Below are 20244 nucleotides of genomic sequence, written 5' to 3'. Positions count from 1 at the left end.
CCGGCCGCGGCGCCTCGCCAACTTTGTCGAAAAAGGGGGACTATGGTTGGAGAGTGGCCGAGAATGTTGAGTTGAAGAGAGAAATATGTATCACCGGGGAAACTAGTTTTCCACAACCATAACCCTAACAGGTTGGCACTTTATCGTTTTACTCCGCTTGTCGCCATAACATTTTATTCATTTTTGTTATAACGTTTTGGTGATCTAAAGCCTCGTTGACACGGGGCTTTAGACTCGTAGCTGCTATCGCAAGCGACTTGTAAACTACCATCTAATTGTCCAATATTAACGGAAAGTTAGTTAACTTGCCTCCAAACTATCCTAGTGTTAAAACTTACTTGCCGAATAAGTTAACTTGCAGCTAGCACTATTGGTCACTAAACTAGCCCCGTGTTAACAGGCTTTAAGCGTCACGGGATATTTGTGAACAAGTTCCATGTACGGCGCCATGGCCCATATCAACTTAAATCTTCTGGGTGACGTCCAGCTTTGATACTGTATCACAAAGTGGTGGTGAGGTGCCTACGCCAGGAGACCCTGAGTAGCTGTGGCAGAAGCCGTCACCTTTGCACTATGCACTTGGGCTGTTGGGTCATGTAACAGTTGTTGGTGAGAATGGGAGAAAAGGAGTGTTTCGAACACACAACTAAGAGAATGCGAGACTAGAGCCTTTCCGATTACGCCACTAACGCATTATATATATATAAATATATATATATATATATATATATATATATATATATAATATATGTATATATATATATTTATATATATACACACAATGTACATGATATATAATATATACATGTATATACCAAAGGCTTTTTCCCCCTTACACGGTGGGTAGCCAAAAAGAAAAAGGCATAGAAACCACTCCCACCCATTCCATTCTCCACATATTCCACTCCCCTCCACCCTCCTCCCTCCCTCTTATCTTGGCACCTCCTGGATGACGTGTCATCCTTGCATCCTGTCCACTGCCCTGGGTCAGAAGCAGTGTCGCAAGACACAGCACATCCACAGTAAGGCCGCTTCATAAATTCGGCGCCCCCCCCCTCTCCGTCCCTTCATGCAGAAAAGGAGAAGACGGGGAGAAATCCCTTCGGGCTGCGTCAATTTTTTTCTCATACATATTTCCTCACCCCCCATCTCCCACCCACTCCCCCTCATGCATCATAGCATCATCCATACACAACCTTTCTCCATTCACCCCTATCTTCTCTCTTCTCCCGTCCTTCCTCTACAGACATTCCTCTCTTTTGTAATGCCCCTTTCACCCCATCCATCCATCTCATCCTAGGACGCCCCCTCATTTTCACTCCTTCCACCTCTGCCTTCCACACCTCTTTTACTAATCTTTCTTCACTCATTCTTTCCATGTGTCCAAACCATCCTAATACTCTTTCATCAACCCTATCTCCCAGCTCACTTTCCACCCCTGTTCTCCTCCTCACCTCCTCATTTCTTACTCTATCTGGCCTAGTAGCCCCTATCATACTTCTCAGACATTTCATCTGAAACACATTCAAACTCCTCTCTTCCTCTCTTATGTTCTATGTCTGTGCCCCGTGTATTGCTATTGGTACAATCACTCCTTCATATAACCTCCTCTTATCACCCATTCCCAGATGTCTATTTCTCATTACACTTTTTAATCCACCAAGGCATTTACTCGCTTCTCTCAATCTACATTCTACCTCCACCCCCACTCCTCCCTTTTCTGCCACATTCGCACCCAGGTATCTTAAACTATTCACTTCCTCCAGTCTCTCACCCTTAATGCTCACTTCCAGCCTGCTGTCACTCTCTCCTCTTGTACATCTCATCACCTTACTTTTCTCACATTTATCTTCAGCTTCCTTCTTTCACAAATCTTCTCAAATTCTGTCACTAACTTCCTCAATCCCTCCTCTGATCCTGCTACAAACGCAGTGTCAACAAACAACTGGCTTATTTCCCACTTTTCTCTATTTTCTTTAACCATCTCCAACCCCTGACCCACTACCCTTGCATTCACCTCTCGCACCACCCATCCATGTATAGATTGAACAGCCAGGGCGACATAACACATCCCTGACGAAGTCCAACCTCTACCTCAAACCATTCATTCTCTCCATTTCTAATCCTAACATAAGCTCTACTACTCTCGTAAAAACTCTTGATTGCTCTTAACAGCTTTCCTCCAACCCCATATATCTGCAGTACTTCCTACAGTGCCTTCCTGTCTACCCTGTCGTAAGCCTTTTCCAGATTCATAAAAGCCCAAAAAAATATCCTTACCTTTTCCTATAGTTTCTCACTTATCTAAACAACCCCTACCTGTCCTAAAACCACACTGTTCCTCACCAACTCTCTGTTCCTCTCCTAATCCTCTCAATCAAGACCCTCCCATAAGCCTTCCCAACTACACTCTACAAGCTGATCCCTCTGAAACTACTACAAATACACTTGTCCTCCGGCACTCTACCCTGTCTTAAACGAACATTAAATAACCTCACCAACCAGTCCACCATAACTGTACCTCCTTTCTTCAGACATTCTGAATGGCATCCATCCAACCCAGGTGCCTTACCTGCTCTCATCATCTTACTAGCTGCTTTCACTTCAACTTTCCCTATTTCTCCTCCTTTTCCTCACTCATCACTCTCATTTTCTTAGCATTTCCCACTGCAGCTACCTTTCCCTCCCTATCCTCCTTCACATTTAGCAACTCCCTAAAATACTCTGCCCACCTTCCTTTCACTGCTTTCTCTTCCATTATCATATCTCCATCTGCACCTTTCACTTTTTCTTCTCTACTTGATTCGCCTCCTCTTCTTCTTTTAATTTCTTTCCAAAACATCCAGATATATAATATATAGTAATAATATAGTATATAGTATATAATACAGTATACAATGTATATATATATATATATATATATATATATATGTATATGATATATATATAATGTATAATATATGATACTTAATATATAATATACAAAAGAAAATATACAACACATAATATATATGATACATAATATATAATGACCGTCAGTGCTTAAGGCTCATATTTGTATGTTATTGCATTCAAGAAGTAGGAATTCCAGTAAATCGTATCTTCACCAGAAGGTCAGTTCTTTGTGCAACATTTTGCAAAAATTTTAAATATTAAAGCTGATTTTGTTGCAGTCCAAAGGCGCTTTGTGAGACTTAAATTCAGGACTAACTTAAAGACTTCTCCTACGAAAAGATTCCTCAAACATTTCTTAATTTTCTGAGCCAAAATATCAATATTCTAGACACGTTTCATTTCAAAATGTACCGTTTATTCCATCTCAGACAAAGAAAAAAAAATAAAGAAGAAAAGAGAGAGAAGATGAATGCTCTCTATGAGGTAAGGAGGAAGGAGTAGCGTGAGAGCGAGAAAAAGAGCAAGAGAGAGAGAGAGAGAGAGAGAAGAGAGAGAGAGAGAGAGAGAGAGAGAGAGAGGAAACTGAATCATAATTTTTCATTGAATAAAATAATGTCAATTATTTTTTGTCAGAAAACGTGACCTTCATATCTATGACGTCATCTGCAATGCTTACATACTTGTTTAGCATTCGTAAATATAAAACTTTAGGGACCCCATTCACGGTACGATCTGGTCGGATACGACTAGATTGGATCCTGTACTTCAGTCGGACAAACCAAAATCGGTCCATACACGATCCAATCTGGTCTAATACGACCAGATCTGTCCGGCGGCCTTAAGACGAGATCGTACCGTGGATGGGGTCCCTTTGATTAAACTACCAATGACTGACAGTTGCCCTTACTATGAAGACGTATAGAGCAAAGATGAGCATTTATGGTTGATTTGGCTGCAACCAAGAACGTCCAGCCCTAAGCTTATCCCCTGAGTTTCCGATTCTAGGAAAGCTACCTAACGGCATCTAGGCTTGAAAAAAAAAAAAAAAAAAAAAAAAAATTAGTCCGAGCTTTACGATTTGGGTATTTATTCCATCTGACGTCAGGCGAATTTATTCAATAAAATATAAAATACCCTCCAGAGCTAGTGTAGATAATTTTAGCTTCCATCAGGTGATTTTATTCAGTAAAGGGAAACTCCTTTCACAGATAAAAGATAAAATAGATAAATGAATAAATTAAAGTAAATCAAATAAAATATGTGAATTTTCTTCTCCGATGGGGAGAAGTCGTATGTGGACTTTTCGAATTCTCTAAAGCGGACACTAGGTGATCAATATTATTGCGCAACATTCCGTATTGTACAATATTATTGTCGATGTAGGGATAGTATTGAAGAATGACACAATATATTGAGGACGTCAAATGTACAGGCCAATGTGTGCCACTTCAGCACCACAGTCAATAATATTGCGCAATAATATTGCGCAATAATATTGATCGTGTAGAATACGCTTTATCCTTTTGTGGCTCTCTTGTACACAAAATACTCGTAAGCTGATGCAGACATTATCATAACAAGCAAAATATGGCCGCCAGGTAAACCAAACAGACGATTAAAAAAATTGCAAATATGTTTCTCAAAAAAAGGACAAAAAAGGACAAAATCCTTTGGCGCGTAAAATGAAAATCGTCAGCATCTTTTTGGACATTGGTCCGGAAACGTTTAGACAGACGAGAAAAAACGTTTAGACAGAGGAGGGAAAAAAACGTTTGGACAGAGGGAAAAAAGGTTTACACAAAGGAAAATGTGATTCAAACGGGGTCTGGCCGGGACTACAGTACTAAATGAAGGTCGAAAAAATACCGTTTCTAAATGAGAGAGAAAAAAAAGAACAGCAGTTGGGTGCTCTCTTTGTATATGTAAAAACGTTTGGGTGCGCGCGCGCGCGCGCGCGTGTGTGTGTGTGTGTGTGTGTGTGTGTGTGTGTGTGTGTGTGTGTGTGTGTGTGTGTGTGTGTGTGCTGTGTGGGTGTATACGTGTGCGCGTGTGTTCACTTCGTCTATTCCTTAATCTACTCCATCGTCTACACCATCGTCTACTCCATCTACCCTATCGTCTACCCCAGCGTCTGCTCCAACGTCTACTTTATCGTCTACTTTTCTCCTCTGCTCTACATCACCATTTCGCTTTTATAATCCTCTTCCAATTCCGTCTCCTCTTTTTGTCATTCTTCCTCTTCTTTCCCCATCTCACTTTTTTCATCTTTTACTCCTCTTCCCTTTCACCTCTTCCTCTCTCCTTCTCAATCTCCTCCTCCCCTCCTCTCCTGTCCTCTCCTCCTTTACTTCATTTTGTTTTTCCTGGCTGTTTTTCCTATACACACACCATCCTTTCTATATTTCTTCACATGTTTCACATCGCTTTCATCTTCCATTCTTTTACTTTGTCCTCTACTTTGTGTTCGCCTCAACGTCTACCAGACCTCTCCACCCAGCCAAGCCCATTTTCAACATTATTTCTTCATTCTCCGTTTTCTCTCACCTCCTCTTCTACTCCCACTTTCTCCATACCATCCACCTCCTCTTTCGTAGCCCATATTAGCTGTGCATTACCTCTCCTCTCTCATTCCTCCCTTTCTTTCTCTTCATTCGTTGCTTCTTCGTTTCATTACATATAATTTAATTATGTCTGATACTGTGTTCCACTTTCTCATCGTCACAACTCGTTCTTAACACCTCTGTCCATTCTTGCTTCTCCCTCTCCCTCTCCCTCTCCCTCCTACACGTCTGCTTCTCTCTCCCTCTCTATCTCCCCTCCCCGTCTCCCCTTCCCTATCTCCCCTCCCCGTCTCCCCTCCCCTTGTCCCCTCCCCATCTACGTCCCCAACTCCCCCTCCACATCTCCCTTCCCCGTACCCCCCCTATCTCTTCCCATCTCCCTTTCCCATCTCCTCTCCTCATCTCCCTATCCCCATCTCCCTCTCTTCATCTCCCTGTCCCCATCTCCCTTTCCTCATCTCCCTCTCCCCAACTCCCTATCCTCATCTCCCCCTCCCCATCTCCACTCCCCATCTCCCCCTCCCCATCTCCATCTCCCCATCTCCCTCCCCCCATCTCCCTCGCCTCATCTCCCTCTCCTCATCTCCCTTTACCTATCTCCCTCTCCCCATCTCCCTCTCCCCATCTCCCTCTCCTCATCTCCCTCCCTCTCCATCTCTCTCACCGTCTCTCTCTCTCTCCCTCTTTATATTCTTTATTTCCTTTTGCGTTTCTCTTTATCTTTCTCACTTTCCCTGTCACCTTTTCTTTTGATGTTTTTCTTACTCTTCCCTTTTCTCTCCTCTGTCTTGTCTCTCTTTTTCTCCTCTCATATGTTCCTTATATTTTTCTGTCGTTTTTCTCACCTTGTTTTTATTTCTCTCAAATTCCCTCTCTCCCATTCTCTTTTTTCTCTTCTCTATACATTTTCTATATTTTTTTTCTTTCCTTCTCTTGCTTTCTCCTTTTCACTCTCTCTCACCTTCTCTTTTTTCTCTTCTCTTTTTCTTTAATCTACATTCTCTCGTTTAATCACTCTTTACTTTTATCTTATTCTCTCCCCTCTAGCCCCGCTTCTCTCGCTCTCGTTCTTTCGCTCTTGCTCTGTTGCTCTCACTCTCTTACTCTCTTTCTCGCTCTCACTCTGTCTCGTTCTCTTACTCTCTTTCTCGCTCTCTCGACCTCACTCTATAGCTCTCTCTTTCTCTCTCCTTCCCCCTCTCTCTCTCTCTCCCTTTCTTCCATTCTCTCCCTCTCCCCTTCTCTCTCCCTCTCCCTCTCCCCTTCTCTCTCCCTCTCCCTCTCCCCTTCTCTCTCCCTCTCCCTCTCCCCTTCTCTCTCCCTCTCCCTCTCCCCTTCTCTCTCCCTCTCCCTCTCCCCTTCTCTCTCCCTCTCCCTCTCCCCTTCTCTCTCCTTCTCTCTCACTCTTTCTCCCTCTCCCTCTCCCCTTCTCTCTCCCTCTCTCTCTCGCTCTCTTGTCCTGGTTGCTTCCGTTTCTTCTGTTTGCCCTATCGTTTCTTCCTTGCATCTCCTTCCCTCGATCTGAAGGCAATCAATGATTTAGTCTTTTTGGAACTTTCCTGTTATTGCCCCACCACTATTTTTTTTTCTGTTGTCTTTGATTTTGTTTATCTTAGGTTAGGTTAGGATAGGTTAGGATAGGTTAGGATAGGTTAGGTTAGGATAGGTTAGGTTAGGATAGGTTAGGTTAGGATAGGTTAGGATAGGTTAGGTTAGGTTAGGTTAGGTTGGTGATGGGGCAATAACAGGAAAGTTTCGTCTTTCTGATTCAAGAATAGTCCAGTCTCATGTTGCTCTTGCGGTGACTCTGGTCTTACCGTCTTTTGGTGATTTAAATCACTTGAGGAAGCGGCGGGAAGGAAATGGGTTGTGGGTTGGCGCCACAGATTCTTTTTTATTATTATTATTAATTTATTTTTATCATTTATCATTATTTCTTTTTTCAAATACGTGGTAAGGACGGAACTTCATTGAATAAAATTACAAATGATTTCTATGTTTACTTCTCTCCACTCAGTCATTCGTTTCTTGAAGAATCTGGTTCTGTCTATATCATTTCTTCCAACTGTTGCATGTGATTGTGTCAATGAGTGTTTATACATTTCCAAAGTCAGAAAATTGAGTAGAAATGTAAAATGCAAAAGGATGGTCATACCTCCCGCCTAAAAAAAAAATACACACGACTTGGCACCCTCTTTTCGAAAAAAGAAGAAAAAGAAGAAAAAAAAGTAATAATGAGAGTTTCCAAGTCTCTGAAAAAAAGAAAAAGAAAATAGCTTCATTTAATTTTATTCACTCTCTTGATTTTTATTCCTGTTTTTGCGCTGTAAAGCGAATTTTCCATGGAACTTTATTTCTGTCACTATTAGAAAGAGTTTTAACTTTAGAACTTTATTCGAGAAAATTTCTAATCACTTTTTTTTATTTGTATTGGCAGACTGTTTCAGTCACCTGTGGGGGAATCCTTACTATTTATAATAAAGGAATATTGCAGTTTCTACCGAACACACACACACACACACACACACACACGCACACACACACACACACACACACAAACACACACACACACACATACATATATATATATATATATATATATATATATATATATATATGTAGAGAGAGAGAATTAATTAGTATTTGCAATATAAAGGGAATATTGCAACTTCCAGCGAAGAACCAAATTTGTATACATGAATCACCTAGGTGAAAGTAAATTAATGAATAGCTAAAACGAATAAATAAAAATAAATAAACTACTGTAGAAAAAAATGACAAGGTGTCACAATACAGGAGGATTGAAGCAATATATCTGCGTGTGTGTGGTGTATATGTGTATATATATATATATATATATATATATATATATATATGTATATATATGTATATATATATGTATATATATATATATACAAACATATATTTCCGAGAGAAACGGACAAAAATATCATCAATTGTTTTCTTTATTAGTCGTCGCATGACACGCTCTATGTCACGTTGGGAGGGTCACTCGACCAGAGGAGGGGAAATGAGGGGAGAGACGAGGGGAAGGTACACTGATGATGAGTAGAAGAATAGGGAAGAGATAGGGATGAGAACGAAAGGGAAGAGTAGAGCGAGAAAGAGTGGGTAAAGGAGAAGGCGTGATGAAGAAGGAGAATGAAAATAGAAAAAAGAACAAAAGTACAGATAACGACAGGTAGACGTTTCAGGAGGAAAGGGGGAATGATTGGAACAAAGGGAAGTGGAGGGGAAAGGAGGAGGCGAAGGAGGCGGAAGAGGAGGCAGAGGAGGAGGCAAAAAGAGGAAAAGGAGAAGGAGAAATAAAGAGAGATACGGGGAGTCACAGGATGATCAGGAGTATCGAAAGGCATAGGAAGAGAAACATGAGGTGGAGGAGGAGGAGGATCTGGAGGGAAAAGAGTATGAGAGGGGGAGGAGGAGAATGGGGACAGGGGGATGGAGGGAAGAGGAGGATGAGCAGAAGAGGGAGCAGGGGGATGGGGGCCAGGAGGATGGGGAGGGGAGGAGGAGAAGAGGGAGCAGGGGGGTAATAGTAGGAAGAGCGAGAGTTGGAGGAGCAAGTGCAAAAGCAGCAGCAGGTGCATCAGTTGTGGAGAGAAAAGGTAAAGGAGGAGGAGGAGGAGGAGGAGGAAGAGGTGGAGGAGGAAGATGAGTTACATGGACAAACGAACAGCAACAGACCTACTAGTCCTTACATGACAGTTTCAGTGCCAAATCTATGATTAACACTATCATTACTATCATGATCATCATAATTATTTTATTTCCAGTACTATTTTCATTACCATTAATAACATAATTATCATTATCACCATGATTACTATTACCATCATTATTATTACCATCACCATTATTATTAGTTTATTTAGAAGTCAATAATTCTAGTGAGGGATTTGTAGCCAAGTAAATCAGTGGAACAATCGATGACGTTGAATGGTACACCATTCCATATATTGTCTTTTTTAAATATTTTTCCTACAATCTTGCATTCATTAACCCTAGTTACGTCGGAGGTGTCATTCTTAAAATATTTTTCTACATTTGAAGACATAAATTAGATCCCCTCTAATTTTCCATTTCGAGAAACTAAACAAATTTAGTTCCGTTAAGCGCTCTTCGTACGGCTTGTTCCGCAACCTAGGAATGAACTTTGTTACTCTACGCTTCACTCTTTCTAAATTCTGTATATCCTTGTAATATGGAGACCGTCACTATACACAGTATTCTAAGATTGGTCGGACTAGTGTATTGTAAAAGATTAAGAATGATTTCTTCATTTCTAAACTCAAAAGTTCTACCTATAAATCCATTTGATTTATCTGCGATTTTAATTACCTTTGAGCACAATTTACTTGGTACGAGACCATACGAGATCAAAACACCAAGGTCTTTTTCTTATTCTAAACTTGGCAGTACGGTTGTACACCATAGTGCAGTTGGTTTGGACGTTACTATTACCGATTTAAAGTGTTTTACATTTGTCTGTTTTGAAAAACATCTGGGAATTTTCGCGCATTCACATAAAGTGTTCAAAGGAGGGGGACGCAGAGTGGAGGAGAAAGAGTGTCGAGAGAAGGGAGAGCAGGTATACGAGTTTGGAAGAAGAGGGGAAAGAGGGGAAGGTGAGAGGAAAATGTCTTTGATCTTTAGTCCAACTCTGTTCGGAGGGGAAGGGATGGAAGGATAAACAGATAGGTGACCGATAGAGTGCAAGAGAAAGAGGAAACGGGAGCAAGAGTTCGGGAGGAGGCGAGAGTGACAAAAATGTATGAAAGATGAAGAAGGAAAGAGGAACGGGGGAGATGACGGTGATAAAGGTGATGCTGAGGGAGATGGTGATGGATGATGATGATGGAGGTGATTGATAAAGATGATTGATGATGAAGATGGTGACCATAATGATCCTGGTTTTGGTGATGATCTTGGTGATGATTTAATGATGATCTAGGTGATGACCAACTTGGTGACGATGACGGTGGGTACCATGAGCGCGTAGGGAAAGGAAGGAGAGGAGGAAGACGAGAAATAATAGGAGGAGAAAGGGAGAAGAAAGTAAAAGAAACAGAGAACAAGAGGTTGTGGATACGAAGGAACAAGACGGAAAATGAGAAAGGCAAGCAAAGATATGTCACAACTAAACAAAATCCTTTGATGCTTGTCATTTCTTTTCGTGCACAATCTACCACATATGAAATAGTAAATGTTCGTTTTTTCTTGTCCTTGTAATTCTTGTCCTTCTTGTCCTTGTTCTATTTGTTCTTCTTGCCCTTCTTGTTCTCTTACTTTTGACCTCGTTCTTCTTCCTCTTCTTCCTCTTCATGTCCTTCTTGTTCTTATCCTTGCTGTTCTGTTTTGTTCTTGTTCTTATTCTTGCTGCTCTGTGGTTTATGTTGTTCTTGTGTTCTTGTGTTCTTGTTCATGTTCCTGCTGCTCTGTTGTTACTGTTTTGTTGCTGGTTAAACCTTGGTGTCATTGAGAATCTGGTCCTTCGTAAGGTCGCCTGACACTTCGGACGTACCATGTCGGAGAAGCTACAAGTGGTGGCAGCGGTGGTACAGATACCGGAGACGACACAATGTCGGCACCAATGAACACAGGATCGGTTATAACACGCCTGCAGCTGCTGTGGTTACACAAAGGAAGTGACGGAAATGGATACGGAAGTGGAAGTGATGGTGGTGGAAGTGAGGGTGGAAGCAGTGACGAAGTGATGATAAAAATAAAATAAACAAAATGGCGGTGGTGTGAACTCTGAGAGGTGCAGGTAGGGACAAAGGTAAAGAAGGAGATGGAAACATGTAAATAGATGTGGAGTTGAAATAATTGTGGATAATGGAAATGGTGGTTAGGCTAGACATAAAGAGAATGGTGGAGATGGAGAGGAGGGTGATATAAATGGAGTGGTGGTAGATGTGAACGCATTGGTAGAAGAGAAGAGGGAGCGGTGATAGAGATAGAAGTGATGATGGTAGTGATGGTATTGGTAGATGAGATGGTGTTGGTAGATATGATGGTGGTGGTGATAAGAGATGGAAGTAGTGGCAGTGGTGGATGCAATGATGGCGGTGGGAGTGGTGATGGTGGTAATGATGTTGGATTCGGAAAGGGAGGTGGGAGTTGGACCTTGGTGGTCAATTGCTCTGACATGAAAGACTGTGTAGTGGATGGCTCTACTCCACTTTGGCCAATGAACCAAGAAGTTCCCCTCCCTCACTGCATCACCGCGGTAAGGAAGGCGGGAGGGAGGGAAGGGTCGAGAGAGAGAGAGAGACAGAGAGACAGAGAGAGAGAGAGACAGAGAGAGAGAGAGAGAGAGAGAGAGAGAGAGAGAGAGAGAGAGAGAGAGAGAGAGAGAGAGAGAGAGAGAGAGAGAGAGAGAGAGAGAGAGAGGAGAGGGGAAGAGAGAGATAGATAGATAGATAGATAGAGAAGAGAGATAGGAGAGAGAGGAGAGGGGAAGAGAGAGAGAGAAGAGAGAGAGAGGAGAAGAGAGAGAGAGAGAGAGAGAGAGAGAGAGAGAGAGAGAGAGAGAGAAGAGTAAGAGGAGAGATAGATAGAGAGGAGGGAGAGAGAGAGAGAGAGAGAGAGAGAGAGAGAGAGAGAGAGAGAGAGAGAGAGAGAGAGAGAGAGAGAGAGAGAGAGAGAGAGAGAGAGAGAGAGAGAGAGAGAGAGAGAGAGAGAGAGAGAGCAAGACCACTGGAGTAGCCTGACAGCTGGGTGATGAAGAGAAAGTGAGCGCGACAAGGAAAAATGTACTGGACCAAGAAACGAGGCTGTGAGGGAGGAGGGAGAGGGTGGGAAGGAGAGGAAGGAGTAAGGAGGGAGTAAGGAGGAAGGAGGGAGTAAGGAGTAACGAGTAAGGAGTAGGGAGGAGGGAGCAAGGAGAGGGTGGGAAGGAGAGGAAGGAGTAAGGAGGGAGTAAGGAGTAGGGAGGAGAGAGCAACGAGAGGGTGGGAAGGAGAGGAAGGAGAGGAAGGAGAGGAAGGAGTAAGGAGTAAGGGGGGAGTAAGGAGTAAGGAGGGAGTAAGGAGTAAGGAGGGAGTAAGGAGTAAGGAGGGAGTAAGGAGTAAGGAGGGAGTAAGGAGTAAGGAGGGAGTAAGGAGTAAGGAGGGAATAAGGAGTAAGGAGTAAGGAGGGAGACAGGAGTAAGGAGAGAGTAAGGAGTAAGGATGTAGTAAGGAGTAAGGAGGGAGTAAGGAGGAGGGGGCAACGAGAGTGTGGGAAGGAGAGGAAGGAGTAAGGAGGGAGTAAGGAAGAGGGAGCAACGAAAAGGTAGGAAGGAGAGGAAGGAATAAAGAGGGAGCAGAGAAGAGGGATCAAGGAGGATGGACCAGGGAGGAGGAAGGAAGGAGCAGGAAGAAGGAGGGAGGAGAGATAGGGGAGGAAGGGGATTAAGGAGGGAAGACGTAGTAGGGAAGGAGGGGGAGTAAGAAGCAGGGGACAAGGAGCAGGTAGGGGGTAGCAGGAAGGAGGGATAGGGGAGGAAGGGGATTAAGGATGGAAGAGGTATTAGGGAAGGAGGAGGAGGAGGAAGAAGAAGCAGGGAACAAGGAGCAGGTAGGAGGTAGCAGGTAGGAGGTAGCAGGAAGGAGGTGGGTAGAGAGAAAGAAGGAGGAAGAGAGAAAGTAGAAGCTTGTGAGGAGAAATGGTGAAGAGGTGAATGTCAAGGTAAGAAAGCATAAAGGTGAGAGGATTCTTAAAGGAGAGAGAGAGGAGAAAGAGAGAGAGAGAGAGAGAGAGAGAGAGAGAGAGAGAGAGAGAGAGAGAGAGAGAGAGAGAGAGAGAGAGAGAGAGAGAGAGAGAGAGAAGAGAGAGAGAGAGAGAGAGAGAGAGAGAGAGAGAAATAGAAGAGAGAGAGAGAGAGAGAGAGAGAGAGAGAGAGAGAGAGAGAGAGAGAGAGAGAGAGAGAGAGAGACAGAGAGAGGGGGGAAGAGAGAGAGAGAGAGAGAGAGAGAGAGAGAGAGAGAGAGAGAGAGAGAGAGAGAGAGAGAGAGAGAGAGAGAGAGAGAGAGAGAGAGAGAGAGAGAGAGGGAGAGAGAGAGAGGGTGAGAGACAGACACACAGACAGAAAAACCGGAAGGGAAGAGATGTGTGCGAGATTTGAATGGAAAAGGAAGGAAAAAGGGAAAGGAAGGAAAAGGTGGGGGGGGGAAGATACGTCGAATATGGAACGAACTAAATGGAAGGGAAAAGACGAAGAGAAATGCGAATGTACAGGAAATGGAAGTAGAAGTAGAGGTAGAAGTAGAAGAGGTCGTACTGGAAGTGAAAATGAAAGTTAGAGGGAAAATGAGAAGGAAAATGAATCGAAAGAAGAAAATGAACAGGAAGATGGTGGAAGAAATGAAAGGTGACGTGGGACTGAATGAAGTATGTGGAGTATAAGCAGAGAGGTGATGGAAGAACTTAAAGTGGGAAATGACTGTGGAAGTGGAAACAGAGGTGGAATTGGTTGAGGAAGTCGAGGTGGAATTGGTTGAGGAAGTCGAGATGGAAGTTGAAGTGGAAGGGGAAGAAGAAAGGGAAGTAGGGGAAGAGGAAAGAGAGTGTAATGGGAAAGAGAGACATAAAAAATCAGATAAAGAGAAGCCTCAAGAAAAGAGAGCTGTGTTGAAGGGGCTGAAGGAAGAGGAAGTAGGAAAGAGGAAAGAGAGTGTAATGGTAAAGAGTGAGAGGCGTAAAGAATATTCAGATAAAGAGAAGCTTCAAGAAAAGAGAGCAGTGTAGAAAGAGCTGAAGGAAGAGGAAGTGGGGAAGAAAAAAGAGTAATGAAAAAGAGCATGAGTCATAAAAATATTCAGATATACAGAAGCTTCAAGAAAAGAGAGATGTGTAGAAGGGTCCGAAGGAAGAGGAAGGGGGGAAGAGGAAGGGGGGAAGAGGAAAGAGAGTGTAATGGAAAAGAGTAAGTGGCATAAAAAAAATTGGATAAAGAGAAGCTTTAAGAAAAAGAGAGCTGTGTAAAGGGTCCGAAGGAAGAGGAAGGGGAAAGAGGAAAGAGAATGTAATGGAAAAGAGTAAGTGGCATAAAAAATCAGATAAAGAGAAGCTTCAAGAAAAAGAGAGCTATGTAGAAGGGTCCGAAGGAAGAGGAAGGGGGGAAGAGGAAAGAGAGTGTAATGGGAAAGAGTGAGAGGCATAAAAAATATTCATATAAAGAGAAGCTTCAAGAAAAAGAGAGCTGTGTAGAAGGGGAAAAAGAAGGTGAAAAAGAAGGGGAAAAGGAAGGGGAAGAGGAAAGAGTGAGTCATAAAAAAAATCAGATAAAGAGAAGCTTCAAGAAAAAGAGAGCTGTGCAGAAGGGTCTGAAAGAAGAGGAAGTGGGCCAGATAATACAGAAAAAAGAGCCACGAGCACTCTGAAACGCAAAAGGAGCCTCGGGAGGGAGTGGGTGGGGAGGTGGAGGTGGTTCTTCTTCTTCTTCTTCCGGTACTGAAAAAAAGAGGAAAAAGTAGGAAAAATTTGTTCAGATTTGCTGGGATCAGGGAAACACCGTCTCCTGTCTAAGGGTCAAGAGGAGAGGCCAAGATGGAGGAGGGAAGGGGACTGGGAGACCTGAAGGAGGAGGAGGAGGAGGTAAGGAGGAGGGAGACAGGAGGAGGGGGACGAGAAGGAGGGGAAAGAGGAGGACGACGAGGACAACGACGGGGAAGAGGAGGAAGAGGAGGAGGAAAAGGAGGAGGACGACGAGGACAACGACGGGGAAGAGGAGGAAGAGGAGGAGGAAAAGGAGGAGGAGGAGGAGGAGGAAGAGGAGAAGGAAAAGGTGATGGAAGGGAGGAGAAGGATGTAAGGAGGAGGAAGAGAAGGTAAGGAGGAGGAGGAGGTAACGAGGAGGTAATGAGGAGGAGGAGGTAAGGAGGAGGAGGAGGTAAGGAGGAGGAGGAGGTAAGGAGGAGGAGGTTAGGAGGAGGAGGTAAGGAGGAGGAGGTAATAAGGAGGAGTTAATAAGGAGGTAATGAGGAGGAGGTAATGAGGAGGAGGAGGTAATGAGAAGTAGTAGAAGGAGGCGGTGAGGAGGAGTAGGAGAGGACGAGGAATATGAGTAGGACGAGGACGAGGAAGAGGAGGAGGAGATATGGAGATACAAGTATTCGTCAAGACGTGGAAAAGAATGAGAAAGAAGAGAAGGGAGAAGAAAAGGATGAGGAAAAGTTGGAAGAGGAGGAGAACAAGGAGGAGAATGTGGAGGAAACGCGGAGAACTAAGAGAAAAAGACGAAGGCAGAGTAGGAAAAAGAGGAGGAACTGAAGGAGGGATAGGAGGAGGAAGAAGAGGTGTAGGAAGTGGAAGAAAAAAGGAGAAAAATTAGGAGGAAGAAGAAGTGAAAGAGGGTTAAGTGAGGGGAAGAAGAGGAGTAGAATGAAGAAGAAGAGGCGCAGAAGGAGGAAGAAGATATGTAGGAAGAGGAAAAATTAAGGAGAAAAGGGAAGATTAGGAGGAAAAGGAGGAGGAGGAGGAGGAGGAGGAGAAGGAGGAGAAGGTTAAAAAGGAGGAAGATGAAACGAACAACAAGTGCCAAGGAAGTAACAAGAAATGAGTATAAACAAAACAAAGGAAATGGTCATCAAAATGAGAACTAATGAAATATATAAAAGAAAATCTGAAATGATAACTATAGGAGACACAAATCGCAAATAGAGGAAGAACCTTCTTAAAACAAGGAGTACTACTAGGATGAGGAGAATAATATGTAAGAGGAGGAAGAGGAAAACAAGGAGATGGAAGAGGAAAAAACTAAGGAGGAGGAGGAGGAAGAGAAAACCAAGGAGCGAGGAGGAGGAGGAGGAGGAGGAGGAAGAGAAAAGCAAGAAAGAGGTGGAGGAGGCGAAGGAAGATAAAAACAAGAAAGGAGAAGGAGAAGGAACAGAGAGACAAAGAGGAAGAGGAGGAGGAGGAGGAGGAGGAGGAGGAAGAGGAGGAGGAGGAGGAGGAAAAGATAAACAAGGAGGAGGAGGAGGAAGATCAGAAGGCCAAGAACAAGAGTGAGGAGAACGAAGACGAGGGCGAGGGCGAAGAAGGTGAGGACGAGGCGATGGGAAAGAAAGAGAGCCGAAAAAGAGAAGAAAGTGGATGGCAGAGGGTCTGCGATGACCCGATAGCATTCTCAGGGTCTTCTTGTACGAAGATCAACGTTGCGTCACCGCTGATACGAAGGGGGGCGAAGGAAGGAAAGAGAGGAGGAGGAGGAGGAGGAGGAGGAGGAAGAGAAGCGGAACGAGAGTTGCAAGGTAACCATGAGGAGGAAGAGAAGGAAGAGGAAGAGGTGGAGGTAGAAGAGACGTAGGAAGAGGATGAGGTGGAAGAGGATGGAGTAGGATGAAGAGAATGAAGAACAGGAAGAAAAAGAAGGAAAATGGATAGGAGGAGAAAGAGAAGAAAAGAGAGGGAGGAGGAGAATGAGGAGGATATGGAGGTGGGTGGAGGATACGAAGGAGAAAGAAAAGGAGAAGGGGAAGGGGAAGGGGAAGGAGAAGGAGGGGAGGGGAGTGTGAGGGGGAGGGGAAGGGGAAGGGGAGAAGGATGAGGATGAGGAGAACTAGGAGGTGGAGGAGGAGAAAGATGAAGAGGAGGAGAAAGAAGAAAAGGAAGAGGAGAAAGATGAAGGAGGAGAAAGATGAAGAGGAGGAGGAGAAAGGTGAAGGAAGAGGAGAAAGATGAAGAGGAGGAGAAAGATGAGGAGGAGGAGAGAGATGAGGAGGAGGAGGAGAGAGATGAGGAGGAGGAGGAGAGAGATGAGGAGAAATATGAAGAGGAGAAGGAGGAGGAGGAGGAGGAGAAAGATGAGGAGAAAGATGAAGAGGAAAAAGATGATGATGAGGAGGAGGAAGAGGAGGAGGAGAAAGATGATGATGATGAGGAGGAGGAGGAGGACGAGGACGAGGAGAATGTAAATACCCAAAGGCCAAAGGCGTTTGCAGGAACTATACCAAAAGAAGGGAAGGAGATTTGTGAGATCAATAGCTCTCGGCGAAGAAAACAAAGAAAACAAATCAGATTAATTTTTATCCTTGAGTATGATGACGTAAGCCTTCGAAGACTAAGGTACTTACAAATATCATCGAGGAAAAATATTCATATTTTTTTATCTGTACATCTCCCTTCAATCTGATTATTATACGTGTTAACATTAGTTTCCTCTTTCTATCATTAAATAAATAGCGGAATCATTCAGGGACCAAAGGTTGGTAGATAATCCTCCTCATCATCATTATCATCATCATTATCATCATCATCACCATCATCATCACCATCATCATCCTCACCATCATCATCATCACCATCATCATTATCATCCTCACCATCATCATCATCATTATCATCATCACCACCACCATCATCATAATCACGATCAACATCACCATCACCGTCAACACCATTATCATCATTACCATCATCACTACCAATGCCTCCATCACCATTTCCATTACCCTATTATCACCATGACACCACATCTGTGAACACCAACACCACTATTAACACCACCTACACCATCAATACCACCACCAACACCATTCTCGAGGCCATTACCACTAGCACTGTCACCATAACACCATTGATACATAAGTGTGTGCAACGATAATAACTTCTCTTTTGTCATCAAGACAGCGGTCATTACGGGTATTGGGTGTGACAGCCACATTTATAATCTTGATAACATCTTTTCTAATGCAATTACTACTATTACTACTAAAATTACTCAATTATATAAATTCACTTCTGATGCTACTACTGCTGTTATTACCAAAGCTACAACTAGTAGTACTTGTAGTAATGGTATTGACATCATCTTTACAAGTAGGATTTCAAGCAATACTACTAAGGAATTAACATGTTTGTAATATATAATTCATTGCAATGTGGATACCAAATTGTGTATCTTTGTCACCGTTACCTGCTACCCAATCGTTCCATGTGTTACATAAATCTCCACAACCCACGCAAGCAGAGGACCCTTGAGCGTAATACAAACGAGGCCATTAGCATAGATTCAAGATTACTAGTTAGATCCCAGAGACGCAGATCACCTATACGATGCTGATATTATCGAAAATAAACTGAATTTATTCGCATATTACTACCACTTGGACAAATTTAGATTTAAGAAGGAAATAGGCAAGAAGTGGTTTATCAATAAGTCGATTGACGAATGGAATAGACTTAGTAAATGTGTAGTACGCGCTGAAAATATTGGTTGCTTTAAAAAGTTAAATAGCTTTATGGATGGGGATGATAGGTGGTAATAGACGTCGAACTCTCTGATGTAGGCTATATGGTCTCTTGCAGTCTCCTACATTGTTTTGTTCTTATGAAAGTGAATGCTTAGATGTGGGTTCAATTCTTTCATACCAACTCTTTGTCTCCATAACGACATTTTTTTTGTCAAGATGATATATAGTGCCATTAAAATATATCTACCTAGGTGAGGGCTATGTTTTATAGCCATTGATCATGTGTGTGTGAAAATTATACGAATAAAGATCTTCGCATACTATTTCTTATTCTGACTCTATACAGAAGAAAGTCGATCTCTTAGAAATGACTAAATATTATTGAATTTGAATTATCTTCTATCATCATCATTAGTTTTTCTATTATTACTACTGTTATAACTACTATTATTGCTACTATTATTTCTACTTTTTATTACCGTCGTCGTCGTCATCATCATAATCATCATCCTCATCATCATCATTTTGCTTTATACTTCCTTGATAAATATTTCAATGTAAAAATGTGTTCGCGCAAGTATCCACCTTTGTAATTGGAAATTCTAGAAAGTGCTTCATAACGAGAGAATATGAAAAATATTTACCGATATTTCGTAACGAAAAGAATAGACGTGTACATTAAAACAAATTAAGAATATAAATAATAGCCAAACTAACGAATGTCATGCCACACTGCTGATTATGACTTCATATTCTTCTTTTTTCTTTTTTTACGTCAAATATTTAGTCAACTTTTTAAAGTCAATGTCTACTTGTCAGCTTTTTGGACGTCAAATTTCTTGCGTCAGTTTCTGCAGCCAAAAAATTTTGATGCCAGAATGTTGACGTCGATTTTTACAGTCAAACCTACGTCAATTTCTTCCGCCAATTTTACGTCATTTTGTTTACGTCATTCTTTTACGTCGAATTTTCAATACCTTGTATTACATGACATTAAACACCAAGACATTATCAGTGATAGGAAGCTGTCTTCCTTCGTTCGTACTTACCATTCCGTAGAGACCGGAGGGCACAGGACAGGCGAGTTTGGCGGACTGTCCGGGGCGGACTGACGTCATACTGTTGTTGCCAACATTACCACTTGTGGTGCCATCTCCCGCGTTGGCGCCAGTGCCGCCCATGGCGCCCACGCCACCCACCCCTCCTACGCCCACGTTCATCTCGAGGCTGTCTTGCGATAACGTAGCACGGGCGGTCGTGAGTAACGTGACTGAAAGTAGAAAAAAAAAAATTATGTAAAAAATAAATTGAGTTGTAACGTCATATGTCCTCTGACGTCATAGAAGAAAAAATGCTTATGAATTTAGAATTTCATAATCCGAACGGAAAAAAAAAACATTGGATGCAGTTACAGAAAAAAAAAAAATCCTATTGATATGATATTTCACGATTGACCCCCCCACACAATACTAAGGTCCTATATACACAGTACATATGAGTTATATAGAATTCATATACATATACAATATATATTTCTATTTACATAAATACACGAATACATACATACAATCATATATTAAAGGAACATG

The 20244-nt window shown here is 42.6% G+C and overlaps 1 protein-coding gene across 1 annotated transcript in view; it reads right to left on the bottom strand.

Moving 5' to 3' along the window:
* The window catches only part of LOC143028095 (zwei Ig domain protein zig-8-like), a 368863-nt gene extending 348934 nt beyond the window's left edge, over positions 1 to 19929 (bottom strand). Inside the window, exon 1 of the mRNA XM_076189733.1 lies at positions 19705 to 19929. Within this exon, the coding sequence (XP_076045848.1) occupies positions 19705 to 19875 (171 nt within the window). The 5' untranslated portion in view covers positions 19876 to 19929. The remainder of the gene's footprint in view (positions 1 to 19704) is intronic.
* Between the last annotated feature and the right edge of the window lie 315 nt (positions 19930 to 20244).

This window comes from Oratosquilla oratoria, chromosome 9 (assembly GCF_046742065.1).
Source record: "Oratosquilla oratoria isolate Oo_2021 chromosome 9, ASM4674206v1, whole genome shotgun sequence".
NCBI classification, from domain to species: Eukaryota; Metazoa; Arthropoda; class Malacostraca; order Stomatopoda; family Squillidae; genus Oratosquilla; species Oratosquilla oratoria.
This window is presented reverse-complemented; position numbering and strand designations above follow the sequence as displayed.